The 24,615-nt window shown below is 54.8% G+C and overlaps 1 protein-coding gene across 1 annotated transcript in view; it reads left to right on the plus strand.

The window, feature by feature from the left end:
• The window catches only part of rab11fip4b (RAB11 family interacting protein 4 (class II) b), a 230,584-nt gene extending 211,637 nt beyond the window's left edge, over positions 1–18,947 (plus strand). Inside the window, exons 4-6 of the mRNA XM_088000812.1 lie at positions 9,502–9,660; positions 11,877–12,020; positions 17,973–18,947. Of these exons, the coding sequence (XP_087856938.1) occupies positions 9,502–9,660; positions 11,877–12,020; positions 17,973–18,089 (420 nt within the window). The 3' untranslated portion in view covers positions 18,090–18,947. The remainder of the gene's footprint in view (positions 1–9,501; positions 9,661–11,876; positions 12,021–17,972) is intronic.
• The last annotated feature ends 5,668 nt before the right edge of the window (positions 18,948–24,615 follow it).

Genomic DNA, 24,615 nt, shown 5'->3' on the forward strand with positions numbered 1-24,615 from the left:
TTCTCCCAGGTGTACACGGTTCTCCCAGGTGTACATGGTGCTCCCAGGTGTACACGGTGCTCCCAGTGTACACGGTGCTCCCAGGTGTACACAGTGCTCCCAGTGTACACGGTGCTCCCAGTGTACACGGTGCTCCCAGGTGTACACAGTGCTTCCAGTGTACACAGTGTTCCCAGGTGTACACAGTGCTCCCAGTGTACACGGTGCTCCCAGGTGTACTCAGTACTTCCAGTGTACACGGTGCTCCCAGGTGTACACGGTGCTCCCAGTGTACACAGTGCTCCCAGTGTACACGGTGCTCCCAGTGTACACGGTGCTCCCAGTGTACACGGTGCTCACGGTGTACACATTGCTCCCAGGTGTACACAGAGCTCCCAGGTGTACACGGTGCTCCCAGTGTACACAGTGCTCCCAGTGGACACGGTGCTCCCAGTGTACACGGTGCTCCCGGTGTACACGGTTCTCCCAGGTGTACATGGTGCTCCCAGGTGTACACGGTGCTCCCAGTGTACACGGTGCTCCCAGGTGCACACAGTGCTCCCAGTGTACACAGTGCTCCCAGTGTACACGGTGCTCCCAGGTGTACACAGTGCTTCCAGTGTACACAGTGTTCCCAGGTGTACACAGTGCTCCCAGTGTACACAGTGCTCCCAGGTGTACACAGTGCTCCCAGTGTACACAGTGCTCCCGGGTGCACACGGTGCTCCCAGGTGTACACAGTGCTCCCAGGTGTACACGGTGCTCCCAGGTCTACACGGTGCTCCCAGTGTACACAGTGCTCCCGGGTGTACACATTGCTCCCAGTGTACACAGTGCTCCCGGGTGTACACGATGCTCCCAGTGTACACAGTGCTCCCGGGTGTACACGGTCCTCCCAGTGTACACAGTGCTCCCGGGTATACACGGTGCTGCCAGTGTACACGGCGCTCCCGGCTGTACACAGTGCTCCCGGTGTACACAGTGCTCCCAGGTGTACACAGTGCTCCCAGTGTACATGGTGCTCCCAGGTGTACACAGTGCTCCCAGTGTACACTGTGTTGCCAGGTGTACACAGTGCTTCTGGGTGTACACGGTGCTCTCAGGTGCACATGGTGCTCCCAGGTGTACACAGTGCTTCCAGTGTACACAGTGTTCCCAGGTGTACACAGTGCTCCCAATGTACACAGTGCTCCCGGGTGCACACGGTGCTCCCAGGTGTACACAGTGCTCCCAGTGTACACAGTGCTCCCAGTGTACACAGTGCTCCCAGTGTACACAGTGCTCCCCGGTGTACACGATGCTCCCAGTGTACACAATGCTCCCGGGTGTACACGGTGCTCCCAGTGTACACAGTGCTCCCGGGTATACACGGTGCTGCCAGTGTACACGGCGCTCCCGGCTGTACACAGTGCTCCCGGTGTACACAGTGCTCCCAGGTGTACACGGTGCTCCCAGGTGTACACGGTGCTCCCGGGTGTACACAGTGCTCCCAGGTGTACACGGTGCTCCCTGGTCTACACGGTGCTCCCAGTGTACACAGTGCTCCCAGTGTACATGGTGCTCCCAGTGTACACAGTGTTCACGGGTGTACACAGTGCTCCCAGTGTACACGGTGCTCCCAGTGTACACAGTGTTCCCGGTGTACACGGTGCTCCCAGTGTACACGGCGTTCCCTGGTGTACACAGTGCTCCTGGGTGTACACGGTGTTCCCGGGTGTACACGGTGTTCCCGGATGTACACGGTGTTCCCGGGTGTACACAGTGCTCCCGGGTGTACACAGTGCTCCCAGTGTACACGGTGCTCCCAGTGTACACAGTGTTCCCGGGTGTACACAGTGCTCCCGGGTGTACACAGTGTTCCCGGGTGTACACAGTGCTCCCGGGTGTACACAGTGCTCCCAGTGTACACAGTGCTCCCGGGTGTACACAGTGCTCCCAGTGTACACAGTGCTCCCGGGTGTACACAGTGCTCCCAGTGTACACACTGCTCCCGGGTGTACACAGTGCTCCCAGTGTACACAGTGCTCCCGGGTGTACACAGTGCTCCCAGTGTACACAGTGCTCCCGGGTGTACACAGTGCTCCCAGTGTACACAGTGCTCCCGGGTGTACACAGTGCTCCCAGGTGAATCCATATTCCTGTTGACCTGTCCGATGGGAATGAGTTTGTTTGTTGGAAATTGATCTAAGCGTTAAGTTGTGTTAATGTCTTAGGAAAGGGGCTCATGTCCAGGAATGACCAGGATTAATGCAAACGCTCATTAATTCAGCCACATCCCTGGGTTAGGGTCCAGTCAATTGTACACAATAGGTCGTTGGCTCAAAATGTCTCCCTGTCCCTCTCCCTCTCCCTGTCCCTCTCCCTCTCCCTGTCCCTCTCCCTCTCCCTCTCCCTCTCCCTCTCCCTGTCCCTCTCCCTCTCCCTCTCCCTCTCCCTCTCCCTCTCCCTGTCCCTCTCCCTCTCCCTCTCCCTGTCCCTCTCCCTCTCCCTCTCCCTCTCCCTCTCCCTCTCCCTGTCCCTCTCCCTCTCCCTGTCCCTCTCCCTCTCCCTCTCCCTCTCCCTCTCCCTCTCCCTCTCCCTGTCCCTCTCCCTCTCCCTCTCCCTCTCCCTGTCCCTCTCCCTCTCCCTCTCCCTGTCCCTCTCCCTCTCCCTCTCCCTGTCCCTCTCCCTCTCCCTCTCCCTCTCCCTGTCCCTCTCCCTCTCCCTCTCCCTCTCCCTGTCCCTCTCCCTCTCCCTCTCCCTCTCCCTCTCCCTGTCCCTCTCCCTCTCCCTCTCCCTCTCCCTCTCCCTCTCCCTCTCCCTGTCCCTCTCCCTCTCCCTCTCCCTCTCCCTCTCCCTGTCCCTCTCCCTCTCCCTCTCCCTCTCCCTCTCCCTGTCCCTCTCCCTCTCCCTCTCCCTGTCCCTCTCCCTCTCCCTCTCCCTCTCCCTCTCCCTCTCCCTGTCCCTCTCCCTCTCCCTGTCCCTCTCCCTCTCCCTGTCCCTCTCCCTCTCCCTCTCCCTCTCCCTGTCCCTCTCCCTCTCCCTCTCCCTGTCCCTCTCCCTCTCCCTGTCCCTCTCCCTCTCCCTGTCCCTCTCCCTCTCCCTCTCCCTCTCCCTCTCCCTCTCCCTCTCCCTCTCCCTCTCCCTCTCCCTGTCCCTCTCCCTCTCCCTCTCCCTGTCCCTCTCCCTCTCCCTCTCCCTCTCCCTCTCCCTGTCCCTCTCCCTCTCCCTCTCCCTCTCCCTCTCCCTCTCCCTGTCCCTCTCCCTCTCCCTCTCCCTCTCCCTGTCCCTCTCCCTCTCCCTCTCCCTGTCCCTCTCCCTCTCCCTCTCCCTGTCCCTCTCCCTCTCCCTCTCCCTCTCCCTGTCCCTCTCCCTCTCCCTCTCCCTGTCCCTCTCCCTCTCCCTCTCCCTCTCCCTCTCCCTGTCCCTCTCCCTCTCCCTCTCCCTCTCCCTCTCCCTCTCCCTGTCCCTCTCCCTCTCCCTCTCCCTCTCCCTCTCCCTGTCCCTCTCCCTCTCCCTCTCCCTCTCCCTCTCCCTCTCCCTGTCCCTCTCCCTCTCCCTCTCCCTGTCCCTCTCCCTCTCCCTCTCCCTCTCCCTCTCCCTGTCCCTCTCCCTCTCCCTGTCCCTCTCCCTCTCCCTCTCCCTCTCCCTCTCCCTGTCCCTCTCCCTCTCCCTCTCCCTCTCCCTGTCCCTCTCCCTCTCCCTCTCCCTGTCCCTCTCCCTCTCCCTCTCCCTGTCCCTCTCCCTGTCCCTCTCCCTCTCCCTCTCCCTCTCCCTCTCCCTGTCCCTCTCCCTCTCCCTCTCCCTCTCCCTCTCCCTGTCCCTCTCCCTCTCCCTCTCCCTCTCCCTGTCCCTCTCCCTGTCCCTCTCCCTCTCCCTCTCCCTCTCCCTCTCCCTCTCCCTCTCCCTCTCCCTCTCCCTCTCCCTCTCCCTCTCCCTCTCCCTCTCCCTCTCCCTGTCCCTCTCCCTCTCCCTGTCCCTCTCCCTGTCCCTGTTCCTCTCCCTCTCCCTGTCCCTCTCCCTCTCCCTCTCCCTGTCCCTCTCCCTCTCCCTCTCCCTCTCCCTCTCCCTCTCCCTCTCCCTGTCCCTCTCCCTCTCCCTCTCCCTCTCCCTCTCCCTCTCCCTGTCCCTCTCCCTCTCCCTCTCCCTCTCCCTGTCCCTGTTCCTCTCCCTCTCCCTGTCCCTCTCCCTCTCCCTCTCCCTGTCCCTCTCCCTCTCCCTGTCCCTCTCCCTCTCCCTCTCCCTCTCCCTCTCCCTCTCCCTGTCCCTCTCCCTCTCCCTCTCCCTCTCCCTGTCCCTCTCCCTGTCCCTGTCCCTCTCCCTCTCCCTGTCCCTGTCCCTCTCCCTCTCCCTCTCCCTGTCCCTCTCCCTCTCCCTCTCCCTGTCCCTGTTCTTCTCCCTCTCCCTGTCCCTCTCCCTCTCCCTCTCCCTCTCCCTGTCCCTCTCCCTCTCCCTGTCCCTGTCCCTCTCCCTCTCCCTCTCCCTCTCCCTCTCCCTCTCCCTGTCCCTCTCCCTGTCCCTCTCCCTCTCCCTGTCCCTCTCCCTCTCCCTCTCCCTGTCCCGCTCCCTCTCCCTCTCCCTCTCCCTCGCCCTGTCCCTCTCCCTGTCCCTCTCCCTCTCCCTCTCCCTCTCCCTGTCCCTCTCCCTCTCCCTCTCCCTCTCCCTCTCCCTGTCCCTCTCCCTCTCCCTCTCCCTGTCCCTCTCCCTGTCCCTCTCCCTCTCCCTCTCCCTCTCCCTGTCCCTCTCCCTCTCCCTCTCCCTCTCCCTCTCCCTCTCCCTCTCCCTGTCCCTCTCCCTCTCCCTCTCCCTCTCCCTGTCCCTCTCCCTCTCCCTCTCCCTCTCCCTCTCCCTCTCCCTGTCCCTCTCCCTCTCCCTCTCCCTGTCCCTGTTCCTCTCCCTCTCCCTGTCCCTCTCCCTGTCCCTCTCCCTGTCCCTCTCCCTCTCCCTCGCCCTCTCCCTGTCCCTCTCCCTCTCCCTCTCCCTCTCCCTCTCCCTCTCCCTCTCCCTGTCCCTCTCCCTCTCCCTCTCCCTGTCCCTGTCCCTCTCCCTCTCCCTCTCCCTGTCCCTCTCCCTCTCCCTCTCCCTCTCCCTGTCCCTCTCCCTCTCCCTGTCCCTGTCCCTCTCCCTCTCCCTCTCCCTGTCCCTGTCCCTCTCCCTCTCCCTCTCCCTGTCCCTCTCCCTCTCCCTCTCCCTGTCCCTGTTCCTCTCCCTCTCCCTGTCCCTCTCCCTCTCCCTCTCCCTGTCCCTCTCCCTCTCCCTCTCCCTGTCCCTCTCCCTCTCCCTGTCCCTGTCCCTCTCCCTCTCCCTCTCCCTGTCCCTCTCCCTCTCCCTCTCCCTCTCCCTCTCCCTGTCCCTCTCCCTCTCCCTCTCCCTCTCCCTGTCCCTCTCCCTCTCCCTCTCCCTCTCCCTCTCCCTCTCCCTCTCCCTGTCCCTCTCCCTCTCCCTCTCCCTGTCCCTCTCCCTCTCCCTCTCCCTGTCCCTGTCCCTCTCCCTCTCCCTCTCCCTGTCCCTCTCCCTCTCCCTCTCCCTCTCCCTCTCCCTCTCCCTGTCCCTCTCCCTCTCCCTGTCCCTCTCCCTCTCCCTCTCCCTGTCCCTCTCCCTCTCCCTCTCCCTCTCCCTCTCCCTCTCCCTGTCCCTCTCCCTCTCCCTCTCCCTGTCCCTCTCCCTCTCCCTCTCCCTCTCCCTGTCCCTCTCCCTCTCCCTCTCCCTCTCCCTCTCCCTCTCCCTCTCCCTGTCCCTGTCCCTCTCCCTCTCCCTGTCCCTCTCCCTCTCCCTCTCCCTCTCCCTCTCCCTCTCCCTCTCCCTCTCCCTCTCCCTGTCCCTCTCCCTCTCCCTCTCCCTCTCCCTCTCCCTCTCCCTCTCCCTCTCCCTCTCCCTCTCCCTGTCCCTCTCTCTGTCCCTCTCCCACTCCCTGTCCCTCTCCCTCTCCCTCTCCCTGTCCCTCTCCCTCTCCCTGTCCCTCTCCCTCTCCCTCTCCCTCTCCCTCTCCCTCTCCCTCTCCCTGTCCCTATCCCTCTCCCTCTCCCTCTCCCTCTCCCTGTCCCTCTCCCTCTCCCTCTCCCTCTCCCTGTCCCTCTCCCTGTCCCTCTCCCTCTCCCTCTCCCTCTCCCTCTCCCTCTCCCTGTCCCTCTCCCTCTCCCTCTCCCTGTCCCTCTCCCTCTCCCTCTCCCTCTCCCTCTCCCTCTCCCTGTCCCTCTCCCTCTCCCTCTCCCACTCCCTCTCCCTCTCCCTCTCCCTCTCCCTCTCCCTGTCCCTCTCCCTCTCCCTGTCCCTGTCCCTCTCCCTCTCCCTGTCCCTCTCCCTCTCCCTCTCCCTGTCCCTGTCCCTCTCCCTCTCCCTCTCCCTCTCCCTGTCCCTCTCCCTGTCCCTCTCCCTGTCCCTCTCCCTCTCCCTCTCCCTCTCCCTCTCCCTCTCCCTCTCCCTCTCCCTCTCCCTGTCCCTCTCCCTCTCCCTGTCCCTGTCCCTCTCCCTCTCCCTCTCCCTCTCCCTGTCCCTGTTCCTCTCCCTCTCCCTGTCCCTCTCCCTCTCCCTGTCCCTGTCCCTCTCCCTCTCCCTGTCCCTCTCCCTCTCTCCCTCTCCCTCTCCCTGTCCCTCTCCCTCTCCCTGTCCCTCTCCCTCTCCCTCTCCCTCTCCCTCTCCCTCTCTCCCTCTCCCTCTCCCCCTCCCTCTCCCTCTCCCTCTCTCTCTCCCTGTCCCTCTTCCTCTCCCTCTCCCTCTCCCTGTCCCTCTCCCTCTCCCTGTCCCTCTTCCTCTCCCTCTCCCTGTCCCTCTCTCTCTCCCTGTCCCTCTCCCTCTCCCTCTCCCTGTCCCTCTCCCTGTCCCTCTCCCTCTCTCTCTCCCTGTCCCTCTTCCTCTCCCTCTCCCTGTCCCTCTCTCTCTCCCTGTCCCTCTCCCTCTCCCTCTCCCTGTCCCTCTCCCTGTCCCTCTCCCTCTCCCTCTCCCTGTCCCTCTCCCTCTCCCTGTCCCTCTTCCTCTCCCTCTCCCTCTCCCTCTCCCTGTCCCTCTCCCTCTCTCTCTCCCTGTCCCTCTCCCTCTCTCTCTCCCTGTCCCTCTCCCTGTCCCTCTCCCTCTCCCTCTCCCTGTCCCTCTTCCTGTCCCTCTCCCTCTCCCCCTCCCTCTCCCTCTCCCTCTCCCTCTCCCTGTCCCTCTCCCTCTCCCTCTCCCTCTCCCCCTCCCTCTCCCTCTCCCTCTCTCTCTCCCTGTCCCTCTTCCTCTCCCTCTCCCTCTCCCTGTCCCTCTCCCTCTCCCTGTCCCTCTTCCTCCCCCTCTCCCTGTCCCTCTCCCTCTCTCCCGTTCCCTCTCCCTCTCCCTCGCCCTCTCCCTGTCCCTCTCCCTCTCCCTCTCCCTCGCCCTCTCCCTGTCCCTCTTCCTCTCCCTCTCCCTCTCCCACTCCCTCTCCCTCTCCCTCTCCCTCTCCCTCTCCCTCTCCCTCTCCCTCTCCCTGTCCCTCTCCCTCTCCCTCTCCCTGTCCCTCTCCCTCTCCCTGTCCCTCTTCCTCTCCCTCTCCCTCTCCCTGTCCCTCTCCCTGTCCCTCTCCCTGTCCCTCTCCCTCTCCCTCTCTCTCTCCCTGTCCCTTTCCCTGTCCCTCTCCCTCTCCCTCTCTCTCCCTCTCCCTGTCCCTCTCCCTGTCCCTCTCCCTGTCCCTCTCCCTGTCCCTCTCCCTGTCCCTGTCCCTCTCCCTCTCCCTCTCCCTCTCCCTCTCCCTCTCCCTCTCCCTGTCCCTGTCCCTCTCCCTCTCCCTCTCCCTCTCCCAGTCCCTCTCCCTCTCCCTCTCCCTCTCCCTGTCCCTCTCCCTCTCCCTCTCCCTCTCCCTCTCCCTGTCCATCTCTCTCTCCCTCTCCCTGTCCCTCTCCCTCTCCCTCTCCCTCTCCCTGTCCATCTCTCTCTCCCTGTCCCTCTCCCTCTCCCTCTCCCTGTCCCTCTCCCTGCCCCTCTCCCTGTCCCTCTCTCTGTCCCTCTCCCTCTGGGCGGCACGGTGGCTCAGTGGTTAGCACTGCTGCCTCACAGCGCCAGAGACCCGGGTTCAATTCCCGCCTCAGGCGACTGACTGTGTGGAGTTTGCACGTTCTCCCCGTGTCTGCGTGGGTTTCCTCCGGGTGCTCCGGTTTCCTCCCACAGTCCAAAGATGTGCAGGTCAGGTGAATTGGCCATGCTAAATTGCCCATAGTGCTAGGTAAGGGGTAAATGTAGGGGTATGGGTGGGTGGCGGGTCGGTGTGGACTTGTTGGGCCGAAGGGCCTGTTTCCACACTGTAAGTAATCTAATCTAATCTAATCTAATCTCTCCCTGTCCCTCTCCCTCTCCCTCTCTCTGTCCCTCTCTCTGTCCCTCTCCCTCTCCCTGTCCCTCTCCCTGTCCCTCTCCCTGACCGTGTCTCTGTCTCTGCCTCTCTCCCTGACCGTGTCTCTGTCTCTGCCTCTGTCCCTGTCCCTGTCTCTGTCCCTGTCTCTGTCTCTGTCCCTGACCGTGTCTCTGTCCCTGTCTCTGTCTCTGTCCCTGACCGTGTCTCTGTCCCTGTCTTTGTCTCTGTCCCTGACCGTGTCTCTGTCCCTGTCTCTGTCTCTGTCCCTGTCTCTGTCTCTGTCCCTGTCTCTGTCTCTGTCTCTGTCCCTGACCGTGTCTCTGTCCCTGTCTCTGTCTCTGTCCCTGACCGTGTCTCTGTCCCTGTCTCTGTCTCTGTCCCTGACCGTGTCTCTGTCCCTGTCCCTGTCTCTGTCTCTGTCCCTGTCTCTGTCTCTGTCTCTGTCCCTGTCCCTGTCTCTGTCTCTGTCCCTGTCCCTGTCCCTGACCGTGTCCCTGTCCCTGACCGTGTCTCTGTCTCTGTCTCTGTCTCTGTCCCTGTCCCTGACCGTGTCCCTGTCTCTGTCTCTGTCCCTGACCGTGTCCCTGTCTCTGTCTCTGTCCCTGACCGTGTCCCTGACCGTGTCCCTGTCCCTGTCTCTGTCTCTGTCTCTGTCCCTGACCGTGTCTCTGTCTCTGTCCCTGTCCCTGACCGTGTCTCTGTCTCTGTCCCTGTCCCTGACCGTGTCCCTGTCCCTGTCCCTGACCGTGTCCCTGTCCCTGTCCCTGTCCCTGTCCCTGTCTCTGTCTCTGTCCCTGTCCCTGTCCCTGTCCCTGTCCCTGTCTCTGTCTCTGTCCCTGTCTCTGTCCCTGTCCCTGTCCCTGTCCCTGTCTCTGTCCCTGTCCCTGTCCCTGTCTCTGTCTCTGTCTCTCTCTCTGTCTCTGTCCCTGACCGTGTCCCTGTCCCTGTCCCTGTCCCTGTCCCTGTCTCTCTCTCTGTCTCTGTCCCTGTCTCTGTCCCTGTCCCTGTCCCTGTCCCTGTCTCTGTCTCTGTCCCTGACCGTGTCTCTGTCCCTGTCTCTGTCCCTGTCCCTGTCCCTGTCTCTGTCCCTGTCTCTGTCTCTGTCCCTCTCCCTGTCCCTGTCCCTGACTGTGTCTCTGCCTCTCTCTCTGTCTCTGTCCCTGACCCTGTCTCTGACCCTGTCTCTGTCTCTGTCCCTGACCGTGTCCCTCTCTTTGTCTCTCTCCCTGTCCCTGCTGCAGCTGATTGAGGATTTGCGGAAGGAGCTGGAATATTTGCAGTTGTATAAGTTGGAGGTGGAGACGCCCGGCTGGAGTCGGGCTCCATCCTGCACCACGATCGAGCTGACCTTCCGTAACAAGGAGATGGAGCTCGAATATGAGGCCAAACACCTGAAACAGGTAACTCCTGGACTGGCTCCACCTCCCTGGTGACATTCCACCTGCCCCTATCCCACAGGACCGATCCCACAGGAGCCCAGCGGTTGTCGGAGGGATTCCTGTTCAGGAATGTAGGTGTGGACTGTGAAATGGATCGAGGTTGAATTTGCCTGTGATGCCTCCACAGTTGGATATCCACTGTGTTCCAATCCAGGCAGGTCATCCCCAACTTTATCTGTTGTGGGCTCACCTGCAGATCTCTGTCCACTTCACTCCTTTTGAACTGAAATGAAGCATCTCAGAATGTCACTTGTCTCTGCTTCCTGTCCTAAGAGGAATGGAATCAGGCCATTCGGCCCATTGATTATGGAGACAGTGAGTCCCACAGATGCTGGAGATCAGAGTTGAGAGTGTGATGCTGGAAGAGCACAGCAGTTCAGGCAGCATCCAAGGAGCTTCGTAGAGATGTACAGCACAGAAACAGACCCTTCAGTCCAACCCGTCCATGCCGACCAGATATCCCAACCCAATCTAGTCCCACCTGCCAGCACCCGGCCCATATCCCTCCAAACCCTTCCTATTCATATACCCATCCAGATGCCTCTTAAATGTTGTAATTGTACCAGCCTCCACCACTTCCTCTGGCAGCTCATTCCATACACGTACCACCCTCTGCGTGAAAACACTTGCCCCTTAGGTCTCTTTTATATCTTTCCCCTCTCACCCTAAACCTATGCCCTCTAGTTCTGGACACCCCCACCCCAGGGAAAAGACCTTGTCTATTTATCCTATCCATGCCCCTCATAATTTTGTAAGCCTCTATAAGGTTACCCCTCAGCCTCCGACGCTCCAGGGAAAACAGCCCCAGCCTGTTCAGCCTCTCCCTATAGCTCAAACCCTCCAACATCCTTGTAAATCTTTTCTGAACCCTTTCAAGTTTCCCAACATCTTTCCGATAGGAAGGAGACCAGAATTGCACGCAATATTCCAACAGTGGCCTAATCAATGTCCTGTACGGCCGCAACATGACCTCCCAACTCCTGTACTCAATACTCTGACCAATAAAGGAAAGCATACCAAACGCCGCCTTCACTATCCTATCTACCCGTGACTCCACTTTCAAGGAGCTATGAACCTGCACTCCAAGGTCTCTTTGTTCAACAATACTCTCTAGGACCTTACCATTAAGTGTATAAGTCCTGCTAAGATTTGCTTTCCCAAAATGCAGCACCTCGCATTTATCTGAATTAAACCCCATCTGCCACTTCTCAGCCCATTGGCCCATCTGGTCCAGATCCTGTTGTAATCTGAGGTAACCCTCTTCGCTGTCCACTACACCTCCAATTTTGGTGTCATCTGCAAACTTACTAACTGTACCTCTTATGCCAACATCCAAATCATTTATGTAAATGACAAAGAGGACCCAGCACCGATCCTTGTGGCACTCCACTGGTCACAGGCCTCCAGTCTGAAAAACAACCCTCCACCATCACCCTATGTCTTCCACCTTTGAGCCAGTTCTGTATCCAAATGGCTAGTTCTCCCTGTATTCCATGAGATCTAACCTTGCTAATCAGTCTCCCATGGGGAACCTTATCAAACGCCTTCCTGAAGAGCCTATGCTCAAAGTGTTGAGCTTCCTGCTCCTCGGACGCTGCCTGACCTGCTCGGCCCATTGAGTATGTTCTGCCTTTCAATGTGGGCTGATTGGTTTCTCAGCCCCGTCCTCCTGCTTTCTCCCCGTCGTAAGGACACTCACTGACTAGGTCTCCACAGTCCCCTGTGGTAATGAGTCCCAGAGGCTCCCCACCCTCTGGCTGAATAAATTCCTCTCATTCTCAGGTTCTAAAGGGTTGTCCCTTCACCCTGAGGCTGTGCCCTCGGGTCCCAGTCTCTCCTACTCCTTCTCCATGTTCACTCTCTCCAAGCCTCTCAATATTCTGTATGTTTCAATGACATCCCCCCCCCCTCCCCCCAACCCAATCCACAGCAATGTCCTGACATCTGACTGGGGGCTCCAGTCTCGGGGTGGGTAGTACCCTGGGGAGAGGGTTTGTGACAGGGAGGGGGAGGGGGAGGGGGAGGGGGAGGGCAGCGTTTTGCAGAGTGTTGCTGTCTGAGTGCTCTGAGCTGCCCTTGCAGCCAGCTTTATTGTAGAGACTGTCCCTCATCACTCGGTGACTGGTGGCCTCTCTGTGCAGTGATGTGACATTACCACACTGTCACCTCTTTACCAGGAGAACCTGAGACTACGAGAGCAGAACGATGATCTAAACGGACAGATCCTCAGCCTGAGTTTGTACGAAGCGAAGAATCTGTTTGCAACTCAAACCAAGGCTCAGTCATTGGCTGCGGAAATCGACACTGCCACCCGAGACCAGGTAAACGAGCCAATCACAGCTCACCCAGCAGATACCTAACGAATGAAACTATAGGGTACAGCCCCAGGGACCATGGAGAGAGTGTAGAGGGAGCTTTACTCTGTATCTAACCCCGTGCTGTCCCTGTCCTGGGAGTGTTTGATTGGGGACAGTGTAGAGGGAGCTTTACTCTGTATCTAACTCCGGGCTGTCCCTGTCCTGGGAGTGTTTGATGGGGGGACAGGGTAGAGGGAGCTTTACTCTGTATCTAACCCCATACTGTCCCTGTCCCTGGGAGTGTTTGATGGGGGGACAGGGTAGAGGGAGCTTTACTCTGTATCTAACTCCGGACAGTCCCTATCCTGGGAGTGTTTGATGGGGGGACAGGGTAGAGGGAGCTTTACTCTGTATCTAACTCCGGGCTGTCCCTGTCCTGGGAGTGTTTGATGGGGGGACAGTGTAGAGGGAGCTTTACTCTGTATCTAACCCCATACTGTCCCTGTCCCTGGGAGTGTTTGATGGGGACAGTGTAGAGAGAGCTTTACTCTGTATCTAACTCCGGACTGTCCCTGTTCTGGGAGTGTTTGATGGGGGGACAGGGTAGAGGGAGCTTTACTCTGTATCCAACTCCAGGCTGTCCCTGTCCTGGGAGTGTTCGATGGGGGGACAGTGTAGAGGGAGCTTTACTCTGTATCTAACTCCGGGCTGTCCCTGTCCTGGGAGTGTTTGATGGGGGGACAGTGTAGAGGGAGCTTTACTCTGTATCTAACCCCATACTATCCCTGTCCCTGGGAGTGTTTGATTGGGGGGACAGTGTAGAGGGAGCTTTACTCTGTATCTAACCCGGTGCTGTCCCTGTCCTGGGAATGTTTGATTGTGGACAGTGTAGAGGGAGCTTTACTCTGTATCTAACTCCGGGCTGTCCCTGTCCTGGGAGTGTTTGATGGGGGGACAGTGTAGAGGGAGCTTTACTCTGTATCTAACTCCGGGCTGTCCCTGTCCTGGGAGTGTTTGATGGGGGACAGTGTAGAGGGAGCTTTACTCTGTATCTAACCCCATATTGTCCCTGTCCCTGGGAGTGTTTGATTGGGGGGACAGTGTAGAGGGAGCTTTACTCTGTATCTAACTCCGGGCTGTCCCTGTCCTGGGAATGTTTGATTGGGGACAGTGCAGAGGGAGCTTTACTCTGTATCTAACTCCGGGCTGTCCCTGTCCTGGGAGTGTTTGATGGGGGACAGTGTAGAGGGAGCTTTACTCTGTATCTAACCCCATACTGTCCCTATCCTGGGAGTGTTTGATGGGGGACAGTGTAGAGGGAGCTTTACTCTGTATCTAACCCCATACTGTCCCTGACCCTGGGAGTGTTTGATTGGGGGGACAGTGTAGAGGGAGCTTTACTCTGTATCTAACTCCGGGATGTCCCTGACCTGGGAGTGTTTGATGGGGGGACAGTGTAGAGGGAGCTTTACTCTGTATCTAACTCCGGGCTGTCCCTGTCCTGGGAGTGTTTGATGGGGGACAGTGTAGAGGGAGCTTTACTCTGTATCTAACCCCATACTGTCCCTGACCCTGGGAGTGTTTGATTGGGGGGACAGTGTAGAGGGAGCTTTACTCTGTATCTAACCCCATACTGTCCCTGTCCTGGGAATGTTTGATTGGGGACAGTGTAGAGGGAGCTTTACTCTGTATCTAACTCTGGGCTGTCCCTGTCCTGGGAATGTTTGATTGGGCACAGTGTAGAGGGAGCTTTACTCTGTATCTAACCCCATACTGTCCCTGTCCCTGGGAGTGTTTGATGGGGACAGTGTAGAGAGAGCTTTACTCTGTATCTAACTCCGGACTGTCCCTATCCTGGGAGTGTTTGATGGGGGACAGTGTAGAGGGAGCTTTACTCTGTATCTAACCCCATACTGTCCCTGACCCTGGGAGTGTTTGATTGGGGGGACAGTGTAGAGGGAGCTTTACTCTGTATCTAACTCTGGGATGTCCCTGTCCTGGGAGTGTTTGATGGGGGGACAGTGTAGAGGGAGCTTTACTCTGTATCTAACTCCGGGCTGTCCCTGTCCTGGGAGTGTTTGATGGGGGACAGTGTAGAGGGAGCTTTACTCTGTATCTAACCCCATACTGTCCCTGACCCTGGGAGTGTTTGATTGGGGGGACAGTGTAGAGGGAGCTTTACTCTGTATCTAACCCCATACTGTCCCTGTCCTGGGAATGTTTGATTGGGGACAGTGTAGAGGGAGCTTTACTCTGTATCTAACTCTGGGCTGTCCCTGTCCTGGGAATGTTTGATTGGGGACAGTGTAGAGGGAGCTTTACTCTGTATCTAACCCGGTGCAGTCCCTGTCCTGGGGGTGGGTGATGGGGGGACAGTGTAGAGAGAGCTTTACTCTGTATCTAACCCCATACTGTCCCTGTCCTGGGAATGTTTGATTGGGGACAGTGTAGAGGGAGCTTTACTCTGTATCTAACTCTGGGCTGTCCCTGTCCTGGGAATGTTTGATTGGGGACAGTGTAGAGAGAGCTTTACTCTTTATCTAACCCCGTGCTGTCCCTGTCCTGGGAGTGTTTGATGGGGGGACAGTGTAGAGGGAGCTTTACTCTGTATCTAACTCCGGACTGTCCCTGTTCTGGGAGTGTTTGATGGGGGGACAGGGTAGAGGGAGCTTTACTCTGTATCTAAATCCAGGCTGTCCCTGTCCTGGGAGTGTTTGATGGGGGGACAGTGTAGAGGGAGCTTTACTCTGTATCTAACCCCGTACTGTCCCTGTCCCTGGAAGTGTTTGATGGGGGGACAGTGTAGAGGGAGCTTTACTCTGTATCTAATCCGGTGCTGTCCCTGTCCTGGAAATGTTTGATTGGGGGGACAGTGTAGAGGGAGCTTTACTCTGTATCTAACTCCGGGCTGTCCCTGTCCTGGAGTGTTTGATGGGGGGACAGTGTAGAGGGAGCTTTACTCTGTATCTAACTCTGGGCTGTCCCTGTCCTGGGAGTGTTTGATTGGGGGGACAGTGTAGAGGGAGCTTTACTCTGTATCTAACCCCATACTGTCCCTGTCCTGGGAATGTTTGATTGGGGACAGTGTAGAGGGAGCTTTACTCTGTATCTAACTCTGGGCTGTCCCTGTCCTGGGAATGTTTGATTGGGCACAGTGTAGAGGGAGCTTTACTCTGTATCTAACCCCATGCTGTCCCTGTCCCTGGGAGTGTTTGATGGGGACAGTGTAGAGAGAGCTTTACTCTGTATCTAACCCCGTGCTGTCCCTGTCCTGGGAGTGTTTGATGGGGGGACAGTGTAGAGGGAGCTTTACTCTGTATCTAACCCCATGCTGTCCCTGTCCCTGGGAGTGTTTGATGGGGACAGTGTAGAGAGAGCTTTACTCTGTATCTAACTCCGGACTGTCCCTATCCTGGGAGTGTTTGATGGGGGACAGTGTAGAGGGAGCTTTACTCTGTATCTAACCCCATACTGTCCCTGACCCTGGGAGTGTTTGATTGGGGGGACAGTGTAGAGGGAGCTTTACTCTGTATCTAACTCTGGGATGTCCCTGTCCTGGGAGTGTTTGATGGGGGGACAGTGTAGAGGGAGCTTTACTCTGTATCTAACTCCGGGCTGTCCCTGTCCTGGGAGTGTTTGATGGGGGACAGTGTAGAGGGAGCTTTACTCTGTATCTAACCCCATACTGTCCCTGACCCTGGGAGTGTTTGATTGGGGGGACAGTGTAGAGGGAGCTTTACTCTGTATCTAACCCCATACTGTCCCTGTCCTGGGAATGTTTGATTGGGGACAGTGTAGAGGGAGCTTTACTCTGTATCTAACTCTGGGCTGTCCCTGTCCTGGGAATGTTTGATTGGGGACAGTGTAGAGGGAGCTTTACTCTGTATCTAACCCGGTGCAGTCCCTGTCCTGGGGGTGGGTGATGGGGGGACAGTGTAGAGAGAGCTTTACTCTGTATCTAACCCCATACTGTCCCTGTCCTGGGAATGTTTGATTGGGGACAGTGTAGAGGGAGCTTTACTCTGTATCTAACTCTGGGCTGTCCCTGTCCTGGGAATGTTTGATTGGGGACAGTGTAGAGAGAGCTTTACTCTTTATCTAACCCCGTGCTGTCCCTGTCCTGGGAGTGTTTGATGGGGGGACAGTGTAGAGGGAGCTTTACTCTGTATCTAACTCCGGACTGTCCCTGTTCTGGGAGTGTTTGATGGGGGGACAGGGTAGAGGGAGCTTTACTCTGTATCTAAATCCAGGCTGTCCCTGTCCTGGGAGTGTTTGATGGGGGGACAGTGTAGAGGGAGCTTTACTCTGTATCTAACCCCATACTGTCCCTGTCCCTGGGAGTGTTTGATGGGGGGACAGTGTAGAGGGAGCTTTACTCTGTATCTAATCCGGTGCTGTCCCTGTCCTGGAAATGTTTGATTGGGGACAGTGCAGAGGGAGCTTTACTCTGTATCTAACCCTGTGCTGTCCCTGTCCCTGGGAGTGTTTGATGGGGGACAGTGTAGAGGGAGCTTTACTCTGTATCTAACTCCGGGCTGTCCCTGTCCTGGGAGTGTTTGATGGGGGGACAGTGTAGAGTGAGCTTTACTCTGTATCTAACCCCATACTGTCCCTGTCCTGGGAGTGTTTGATGGGGGACAGTGTAGAGGGAGCTTTACTCTGTATCTAACTCCGGGCTGTCCCTGTCCTGGGAGTGTTTGATGGGGGACAGTGTAGAGGGAGCTTTACTCTGTATCTAACCCCATACTGTCCCTGACCCTGGGAGTGTTTGATTGGGGGGACAGTGTAGAGGGAGCTTTACTCTGTATCTAACCCCATACTGTCCCTGACCCTGGGAGTGTTTGATTGGGGGGACAGTGTAGAGGGAGCTTTACTCTGTATCTAACTCCGGGCTGTCCCTGTCCTGGGAGTGTTTGATGGGGGGACAGTGTAGAGGGAGCTTTACTCTGTATCTAACTCCGGGCTGTCCCTGTCCTGGGAGTGTTTGATGGGGGACAGTGTAGAGGGAGCTTTACTCTGTATCTAACCCCATACTGTCCCTGACCCTGGGAGTGTTTGATTGGGGGGACAGTGTAGAGGGAGCTTTACTCTGTGTCTAACCCTGTGCTGTCCCTGTCCCTGGGAGTGTTTGATGGGGGACAGTGTAGAGGGAGCTTTACTCTGTATCTAACTCCGGGCTGTCCCTGTCCTGGGAGTGTTTGATGGGGGACAGTGTAGAGGGAGCTTTACTCTGTATCTAACCCGGTGCAGCCCCTGTCCTGGGGGTGGGTGATGGGGGGACAGTGTAGAGGGAGCTTTACTCTGTATCTAACCTGGTGCAGCCCCTGTCCTGGGGGTGGGTGATGGGGGGACAGTGTAGAGGGAGCTTTACTCTGTATCTAACCCGGTGCAGTCCCTGTCCTGGGGGTGGGTGATGGGGGGACAGTGTAGAGGGAGCTTTACTCTGTATCTAACCCGGTGCAGTCCCTGTCCTGGGGGTGGGTGATGGGGGGACAGTGTAGAGGGAGCTTTACTCTGTATCTAACCCCGTGCTGTCCCTGTCCCTGGGGGTGGGTGATGGGGGGACAGTGTAGAGGGAGCTTTACTCTGTATCTAACCCCGTGCTGTCCCTGTCCCTGGGGGTGGGTGATGGGGGGACAGTGTAGAGGGAGCTTTACTCTGTATCTAACCCCGTGCTGTCCCTGTCCTGGGGGTGGGTGATGGGGGGACAGTGTAGAGGGAGCTTTACTCTGTATCTAACCCCGTGCTGTCCCTGTCCCTGGGGGTGGGTGATGGGGGGACAGTGTAGAGGGAGCTTTACTCTGTATCTAACCCCGTGCTGTCCCTGTCCCTGGGGGTGGGTGATGGGGGGACAGTGTAGAGGGAGCTTTACTCTGTATCTAACCCGGTGCAGCCCCTGTCCTGGGGGTGGGTGATGGGGGGACAGTGTAGAGGGAGCTTTACTCTGTGTCTAACTCCATATTGTTCACCTTGTAGCTAATGGAAGCTTTTCAAGAGCAGGAGGAGATTAATCTGCGATTGAGACAGTATATGGACAAGATCATCCTGGCTATTTTAGATCACAATCCCTCCATCCTGGAAATTAAGAAATAAAGACAGTGGGACCCAGTGCCTGGACCGTGGGTTCGGGTCCAGCTTGGCTCTTTGCTGAGTGATGGAGGCCTGACATCTTGCCAATCTGTTTATTTACTAGTTACATGTGAATTTAAATAATATCTGCTGGGATTTGAGATTTACTTCTGCACTTTTTGATCCTGTGAAAATAATGAGTTTGTTTGGGAGGAAGTTGACATTTTTGACGCATGGCCATCTTCAGAAGGTGACTTTGTTCAGTGACAGTGTGGGAGCAGGGGCTGATCGCGGTGCTGGGAGGGTTGTGACTGACTTACCGATAGAAGCAGTCTTCCTGTAGGTTGGAGTTGTTAAAGTTGACTCTCTGTGTGTCTGGTGTGGTGTGTGAGAAGCTGGTATTTCACATCCCTATCATTCATCCTGTAGGAGTCAGGGAGTTTCTGACTGGAAGCTGCGTGGGGCCAGGATTATTTTCTTGTCTGTTCTGTATGATCCCTTCCTGAGGAACACAGGGTTGTGAGGCTGAGCTACAAACTGGTCCAAGGCAGCCTGGCCAGCTCACTGACCGTGCTAGTTCCACCGAGGATTGACATTAAACTGCTCGAGAGAGAGAGAGAGACAGAGAGAGAGAGAGATGACACAGACTCCCTGAGAGCTGTGGACAGTGACAGACTCTGAAACAAGCCCAGTCTTGAGGTAGAGAATACCAGCAACTCGTGCCAACTCCGGACAGCCCTCACCAGGTTATACGCAGACTTCACTCAGGACACGTTAACCCAGGTGGTCTCAGCAGCTGTCGGGTGGTCACTGTCCTGTTCATTTAAATCTTGCAGAGTCACAAGGCAATGCACAGAAGAGTTTTACTGTAATGTGCAGAGTGGGAGGGGAGGGGGGTGGAGAGAGAGGGGCAGGGAGAGAGGGGCAGGGAGAGAGGGGCAGGGAGAGAGGGGCAGGGAGAGAGGGGCAGGGAGAGAGGGGCAGGGAGAGAGGGGCAGGGAGAAATCATTGGAAGGAGAGAGATTGGGATAATAATGCAGTATGATATTTTTGTGTTTTAATGTCTCGGTTTTGTCGTTCCTTCAACAGAGAGTCTGAAATATTCCACGGTAAAGCAATGTTGCACTTTTATTTTTAATAAAATGTTATTCTAGATGATTAGGGGGAAGTGCTGTTAGTTAATCAGTAATAATGTGAATCACTGCTGCTCTGTGACACTATCATTTGTGAGTAGCTCTGTTTTAGTGTGTGTGTGTGTGAGAGAGCTAACATTTAAATTAGTGTGAATGTGAGTTAGTGAGTGTGCAAGTTAGTGAGTGTGCAATTGTGTGAGTTAGTGAGTGAGTTACAAGTGTGCAAGTTAGTGTGTGTGCAAGCTGGTGTGCATGTGAACTGGTGTTGATGTGTGTGAGCGAGAGTGTGAGAGTTAATGTGAGTGTGAGTGAGTGTGAGCTGGTATGAGCAGGTGTGAGTGGGACCTGTGGTAAGTTTGAGTGCAAGCTGGTGTGAGTGTTAGTGAGTGTGAGCTGGTGTGAGTGTGAGTGAGTGTGACCTTGGGTAAGTGTGAGTGTGTGCGAGCTGGTATGAATGTGACTGTGTGTGAGCTGGTGTGAGTGTGAGTGAGTGTGAGCTGGGGTAAGTGTGAGTGAATGTGAGCTGGTGCAAGCTGATGTGAGTGTGAGCTGGGGTAAGTGTGAGCTGGTGTGAGTGTGAGTGAGTGTGAGCTGGTGTGAGTGTGAGCGAGTGTGAGCTGGTGTGAATGTGAGTGAGTGTGTTTGTGTGCAGAGGCTCCCTGCACCTGTTAATGCTTCCACTTGCTCTGCCACTGGAGGCAGCACTGAAAACGATCATAAATGTGTAAATTGTGTAAATAACAGTTTGAGATTTCTACTCGTGTCCCACAGGCCCCTCGTCCGAAGCTGCAGCAATGTTGACAGTTGGAGTGTCCATTGTCGGTGTGTCTGCTTTCTTTGTGAGTTACAGTCAGTTGTGGTTATGGTGGGGGAGTGATCAGCTCCTAACCATTAACCAACTCAACAAACTGCTGCTGTGATGTCAGCCTCACTGTTCAGTAACTAAACGTAGATCCTTCCTTTGCACAGTTCAGGATTTACAAAGAGCGAGATCCCTCGCTTCTACAACAGCTGAAAGAATCCAATTGTAAAAAGCATCAGCCAGTATTGGAGTGGTGTGTCCTGTACTGTCTCCATTCACTAGCCCTGACTGCTGTACAGGACACCATTATTCTGATTACAGCAATCTGTAAATAAATCCTTTGCTCCTGGCATGTTCAAACAGTGAATCAATGGAATGTTACTGTCTGTGTGTCCAAAGTTCTTGCTGTTTAATTTCCACTCGTTGTCCCACAGCAATATCGCAGCGTGGAAACTAACACACACTAATGAGAATGAGAGATGCACAACTGAAGAGATTAAACACAAATTTCAAACTGGCCAAAGGTGCTAAAAATAATTTTAAAAAGTAAATATAGACAAGCAGGACTGAAACAAGTCTTCATTAATTAATGACTGAATAGTTATGAAAGGTTTTATGGTCATTTTATTTAAATGGGGAGAGATTCACCTCAGTGAAACCAGAGTAAAATCTCTGAATCATACAAGGTTGAGAATCTTTTTAACATCAGCATTTCATGATCTAAATTCATACAAACTGAAGACACTGAATGGCTCCTCTCAGTCATTAATATCTCTGAGGGCTGGTGTTTATCTACCTGGCCCTAGATATTGCTCTCTCTCTCTCTCTCTCTCATTCTCTTATTTTGTGCAGTAACCTTCCATATGGCATTTTCTCCAGTGCTTTCGGAAAATTCAAGGGCACGACGTTTACTGGTTCCCTTTTCATCCACAGTGTGTGTTACTTCCTCAAAAAGCTCCTTGTTCAACAGAATTTTCCTTTCACAAGAACACACTAGCTCTGCCTGATCACCACATCGAGTCAGAGGTCTGCAGCACATTGAGCCCATTAACTCTGTGGTGGGGTAAACACAGTAAAGTGATGAAGGGCTCATCAACAGGGCTATCAAGCAGCACCTGCTCAGCAATAACCTGCTGAGTAACACCCAGTTTGGGTTCCCCCAGGGTCACTCAGCTCCTGACCTCATTACAGCCTTGGGTCAAACTTGGACAAAGGAGCTGAATTCCATTGGGGTGGGGAGAGGGACAGCTCTTGACATCAGGGCTGCATTTGACCGAGTAAGGCATCAAGGAGCCCTGGCAAAACTGGAATCAATGGGTATCAGGGGGCAAACTCTCCACTGGTTCGAGGCACACCGAGCACAAAGGAAGATGGTTGTGGTTGTGGAGGGTCAGTTACCACAGCTCCAGGACATCTCTCCAAGTTCCCCTCCAAGCCACTCACTGTCCTGATTTGGAAATATATTGCCATTTCTTCAGAGTCACAGAGTCAACATCCTGGAATTCCCTCCCTACGGGACATTGGGGGTCAACCTACAGCACATGGAATGCAGCGGTTCAGGAAGGCAGCTCCCCCCCACCTTCTCAAGGGGCAACTAGGGACGGGTAATAAAAGCTGTGCCCAGCCAGAGACATCCACATGCCACAACATGAATAAGAAATAAATTCTAACCCCCTTTTCCATCACCCGGCCCACAATTGCACACCGAAATCCTCCTTCAATGTAATGAGGGTTTCTGTCTCCCCCACCCTTACAGGCAGTGAGTTCCAAATTCCCACCCCCCTCTGGGTGAGATGTTTTTCCTCATGGCCCCTTTAAACCTCCTGCCTCTTACCTTCAATCTGTGCCCCTGGTCCATTTGATCCATCCATCAAGAGGGAAGGTTTCTTCCTATCCACCCTGTTAATACCCCTCAGAATTTTACCCATCTGACACGTTTCTCTCCGCTCTATGGAAAACAACTCCAGTCTGTGCAATTTCTCTTCATAAGGCAAACTCTTCAGCCCAGGTAACATCTTGGTAAATCTCCTCTGCCCCCTCTCCAGCTCAATCACATTTCCCCAGAATGTGGATTCCAGAGAGCTACACACAATCCTAACCAACTTTACACAGTCCCAAGCATCACTGCCCTGCTCTTTTACACTATGCCCTGTCTAATAAAGGCAAGCGCACCATACACCACATTAACCACCTTATCTACCTGTCCTGCTACTTTCAGGGACAGCATTAAGGGACTGGGTGATATGAACTCCAATGTTCCTCTGATTCCTCATGCTTCCCAGAGTCCTCCTATTCATCACAGTATTCCCTTGCCTTGCTTGTCATTGCTAAGTGCATTATCTCTCACTTTTTCTGGATTGAATTCCACTTGTCACTTATCAGCCCATCTGACCAGTCCATCTATATCTTCCTGTAATCTCAGGCTATCCACCTCCTCACTATTTACCACCCCATTAACTGTTGTACCATCTGCGAACTGACTGATCCAGCCTCTTATGTTCAGGTCAAAACCATTTCTGTAAATCACAAACAATGAGAATCCCAACACTGATCCCTGTGGGACTCCACTGGACATGGGCTGCTAATCCCAGAAACACCCCTCTGCTATGAGCTTCTCAATATCTTTCTCTCACCCTGTTAAGTGTGGATTGAGGTGAGGTCAGGGTGGAGGATAACAAGAGAAATTTGTGAAATATGTTCAGCAGAAAGTCCTTACCCATTATGTTGTCAGTGCAATGAGACAGGATGTGGTATTGCTGGACTTGGTGCTGGGAATGAGCTGGATCAAGAGTAATCACGGAATCTCAAAGTCCGTGCTGGGAAATGGAACAATGCGGAATGAAGCCTTTAAATGGGAAGAAGGCCACTTTCATTGGGATGAGCAGGAATCTAGTCAGAGCTAAGTGGAACCAGAGAGTGACAAGGAAAGCTGTCAACAATGGGTGACCTTAGAGGAGCGATTTCAGAGACAGAGTCACTACAATCCAACAAGGACAGAAAACAGGAGAGAGAGAGAGAGACCAGGGCTTGTACCATGTGTCAGATGAAGCTTTCCAGTGGGAGCCAGATCAAAGACAATCAGTTGCGAAAGGAGATGCAAAGAAAAATAAGGCAGAGGAAGAGGGAGCCCGAGAATAGATTGAGACGCTCCTTGCCCTTTCACCCTGTACTAAACTCAGTATTGAGTATGGAAAGCTGCTGGGCCCCCAGGCGGGAAATGAGCTTCACTGCAAGCCTGAGACAGAGATGCTGCCCACGGGAACAGGGTGCTGTGTTCAAGTGGCTAGTAAGTGGAAGCTCAGGGCCCTGTCTGTGGGCAGAATGTAGATGTTCTGTGAAGTGGTCACCCCAGTCTATGCTTCATTTGCCCAGTGAGGAGGAGACCACATTGTGAGCAGCAAATGCAGCAGTTTGGCTCGTGTGAAATGAAGGGAAAGCATTGCTTCACCACTGTACAGTGTACTTTACTGTTTGAGTTTCCTGGTTCTACATTCTGAGGTTTGGTTAATTTTCTGTGTTTTAAGATGGTGCCGGAGAATGATGATACTGCCTGGGGCCTTGGATACTGAGGAAGGAGGAGGTACATTCCAAGAGCTGCAGCCAGGACTGATTAGAGCTGAGACTGTAGCTCTGGGGACTGACTCCTCAATCCTCAGTGACCAAGGTAAAAAGCAATGTAAACACTACTCTGTGAATTCAATATCAACAATATGAGGTGGAATTAGCTGGAGTTAGACTGAGGAATTGAGAGAGCCTGCTGCCAAGCAACACAACGTTAGGAATTAACGTCCTGATGTGCTATGGACAGATTGAGTGTTTTAAAAGGAATCTCTCTCTGTGCCTTGAAGCAGATTGTAACTAAATACTTTCATTGGTCAGTGAGGACAGATTTCTGCTTTCCCTCCGTGTTAGAACAGAAACATGGTGAGTTCAGAGCTAAGGGCTGCAGCAATATTGTGGGGAAATGAAATGAGAATAGGGGTTTATTTCAGATTCTGTTGGACATGGTGAACATAAATGTACAAACATCCAAGGAGATATTGAATTAGAAAGGATCGAGTTTGTACAAGGAGCAATAATTAAAATATGAAAGAACTGAGAGGAACCATTTTATCAATGCCCTTGCTCACAAGATGGAGTCTAAAACTGAAAGTATCCCTTTACAATTCCTTTGTGACGGTTAATTTCCTGGCCAGCTGGGAGGTTTCTTGTTTAAAAATCCTTCACAGGTTTTCAGCGGACTCAGGACTCTTCCTGAAATGTAATCACTGCTTTACTCTTTTTGTTACAGAAGAGTTTTACTCACAGAGAACACGATTTTTGAAAAAATAATTTTGTGGGATGTGGGTGTCACTGGCTGGGCCTGCAGTATTCCTAGCCATTCCTTGTAGCACTGTGTTTATGTGATGAGTCCAGTTGAGTTTCTGGTCCATGGTAACCCCCAGAATGTTGACAGGTTCAGTGATGGTAACACCATTGAATGTCAAGGGTTGGTGGTTGGATTGTCTCTTATTAGTGATGGTCATAGCCTGGAGTTTGTGTGGCATGAATGTTACTTACCACTTGTCAGCCCAAGCCTGGATATTGTCCAGATCTTTAGATTAGATTCCCCACA

The sequence above is a fragment of the Chiloscyllium plagiosum genome, unplaced genomic scaffold (assembly GCF_037043375.1).
Source record: "Chiloscyllium plagiosum isolate Xiang-an unplaced genomic scaffold, Cpla_swu_hap1 HiC_scaffold_25, whole genome shotgun sequence".
NCBI classification, from domain to species: Eukaryota; Metazoa; Chordata; class Chondrichthyes; order Orectolobiformes; family Hemiscylliidae; genus Chiloscyllium; species Chiloscyllium plagiosum.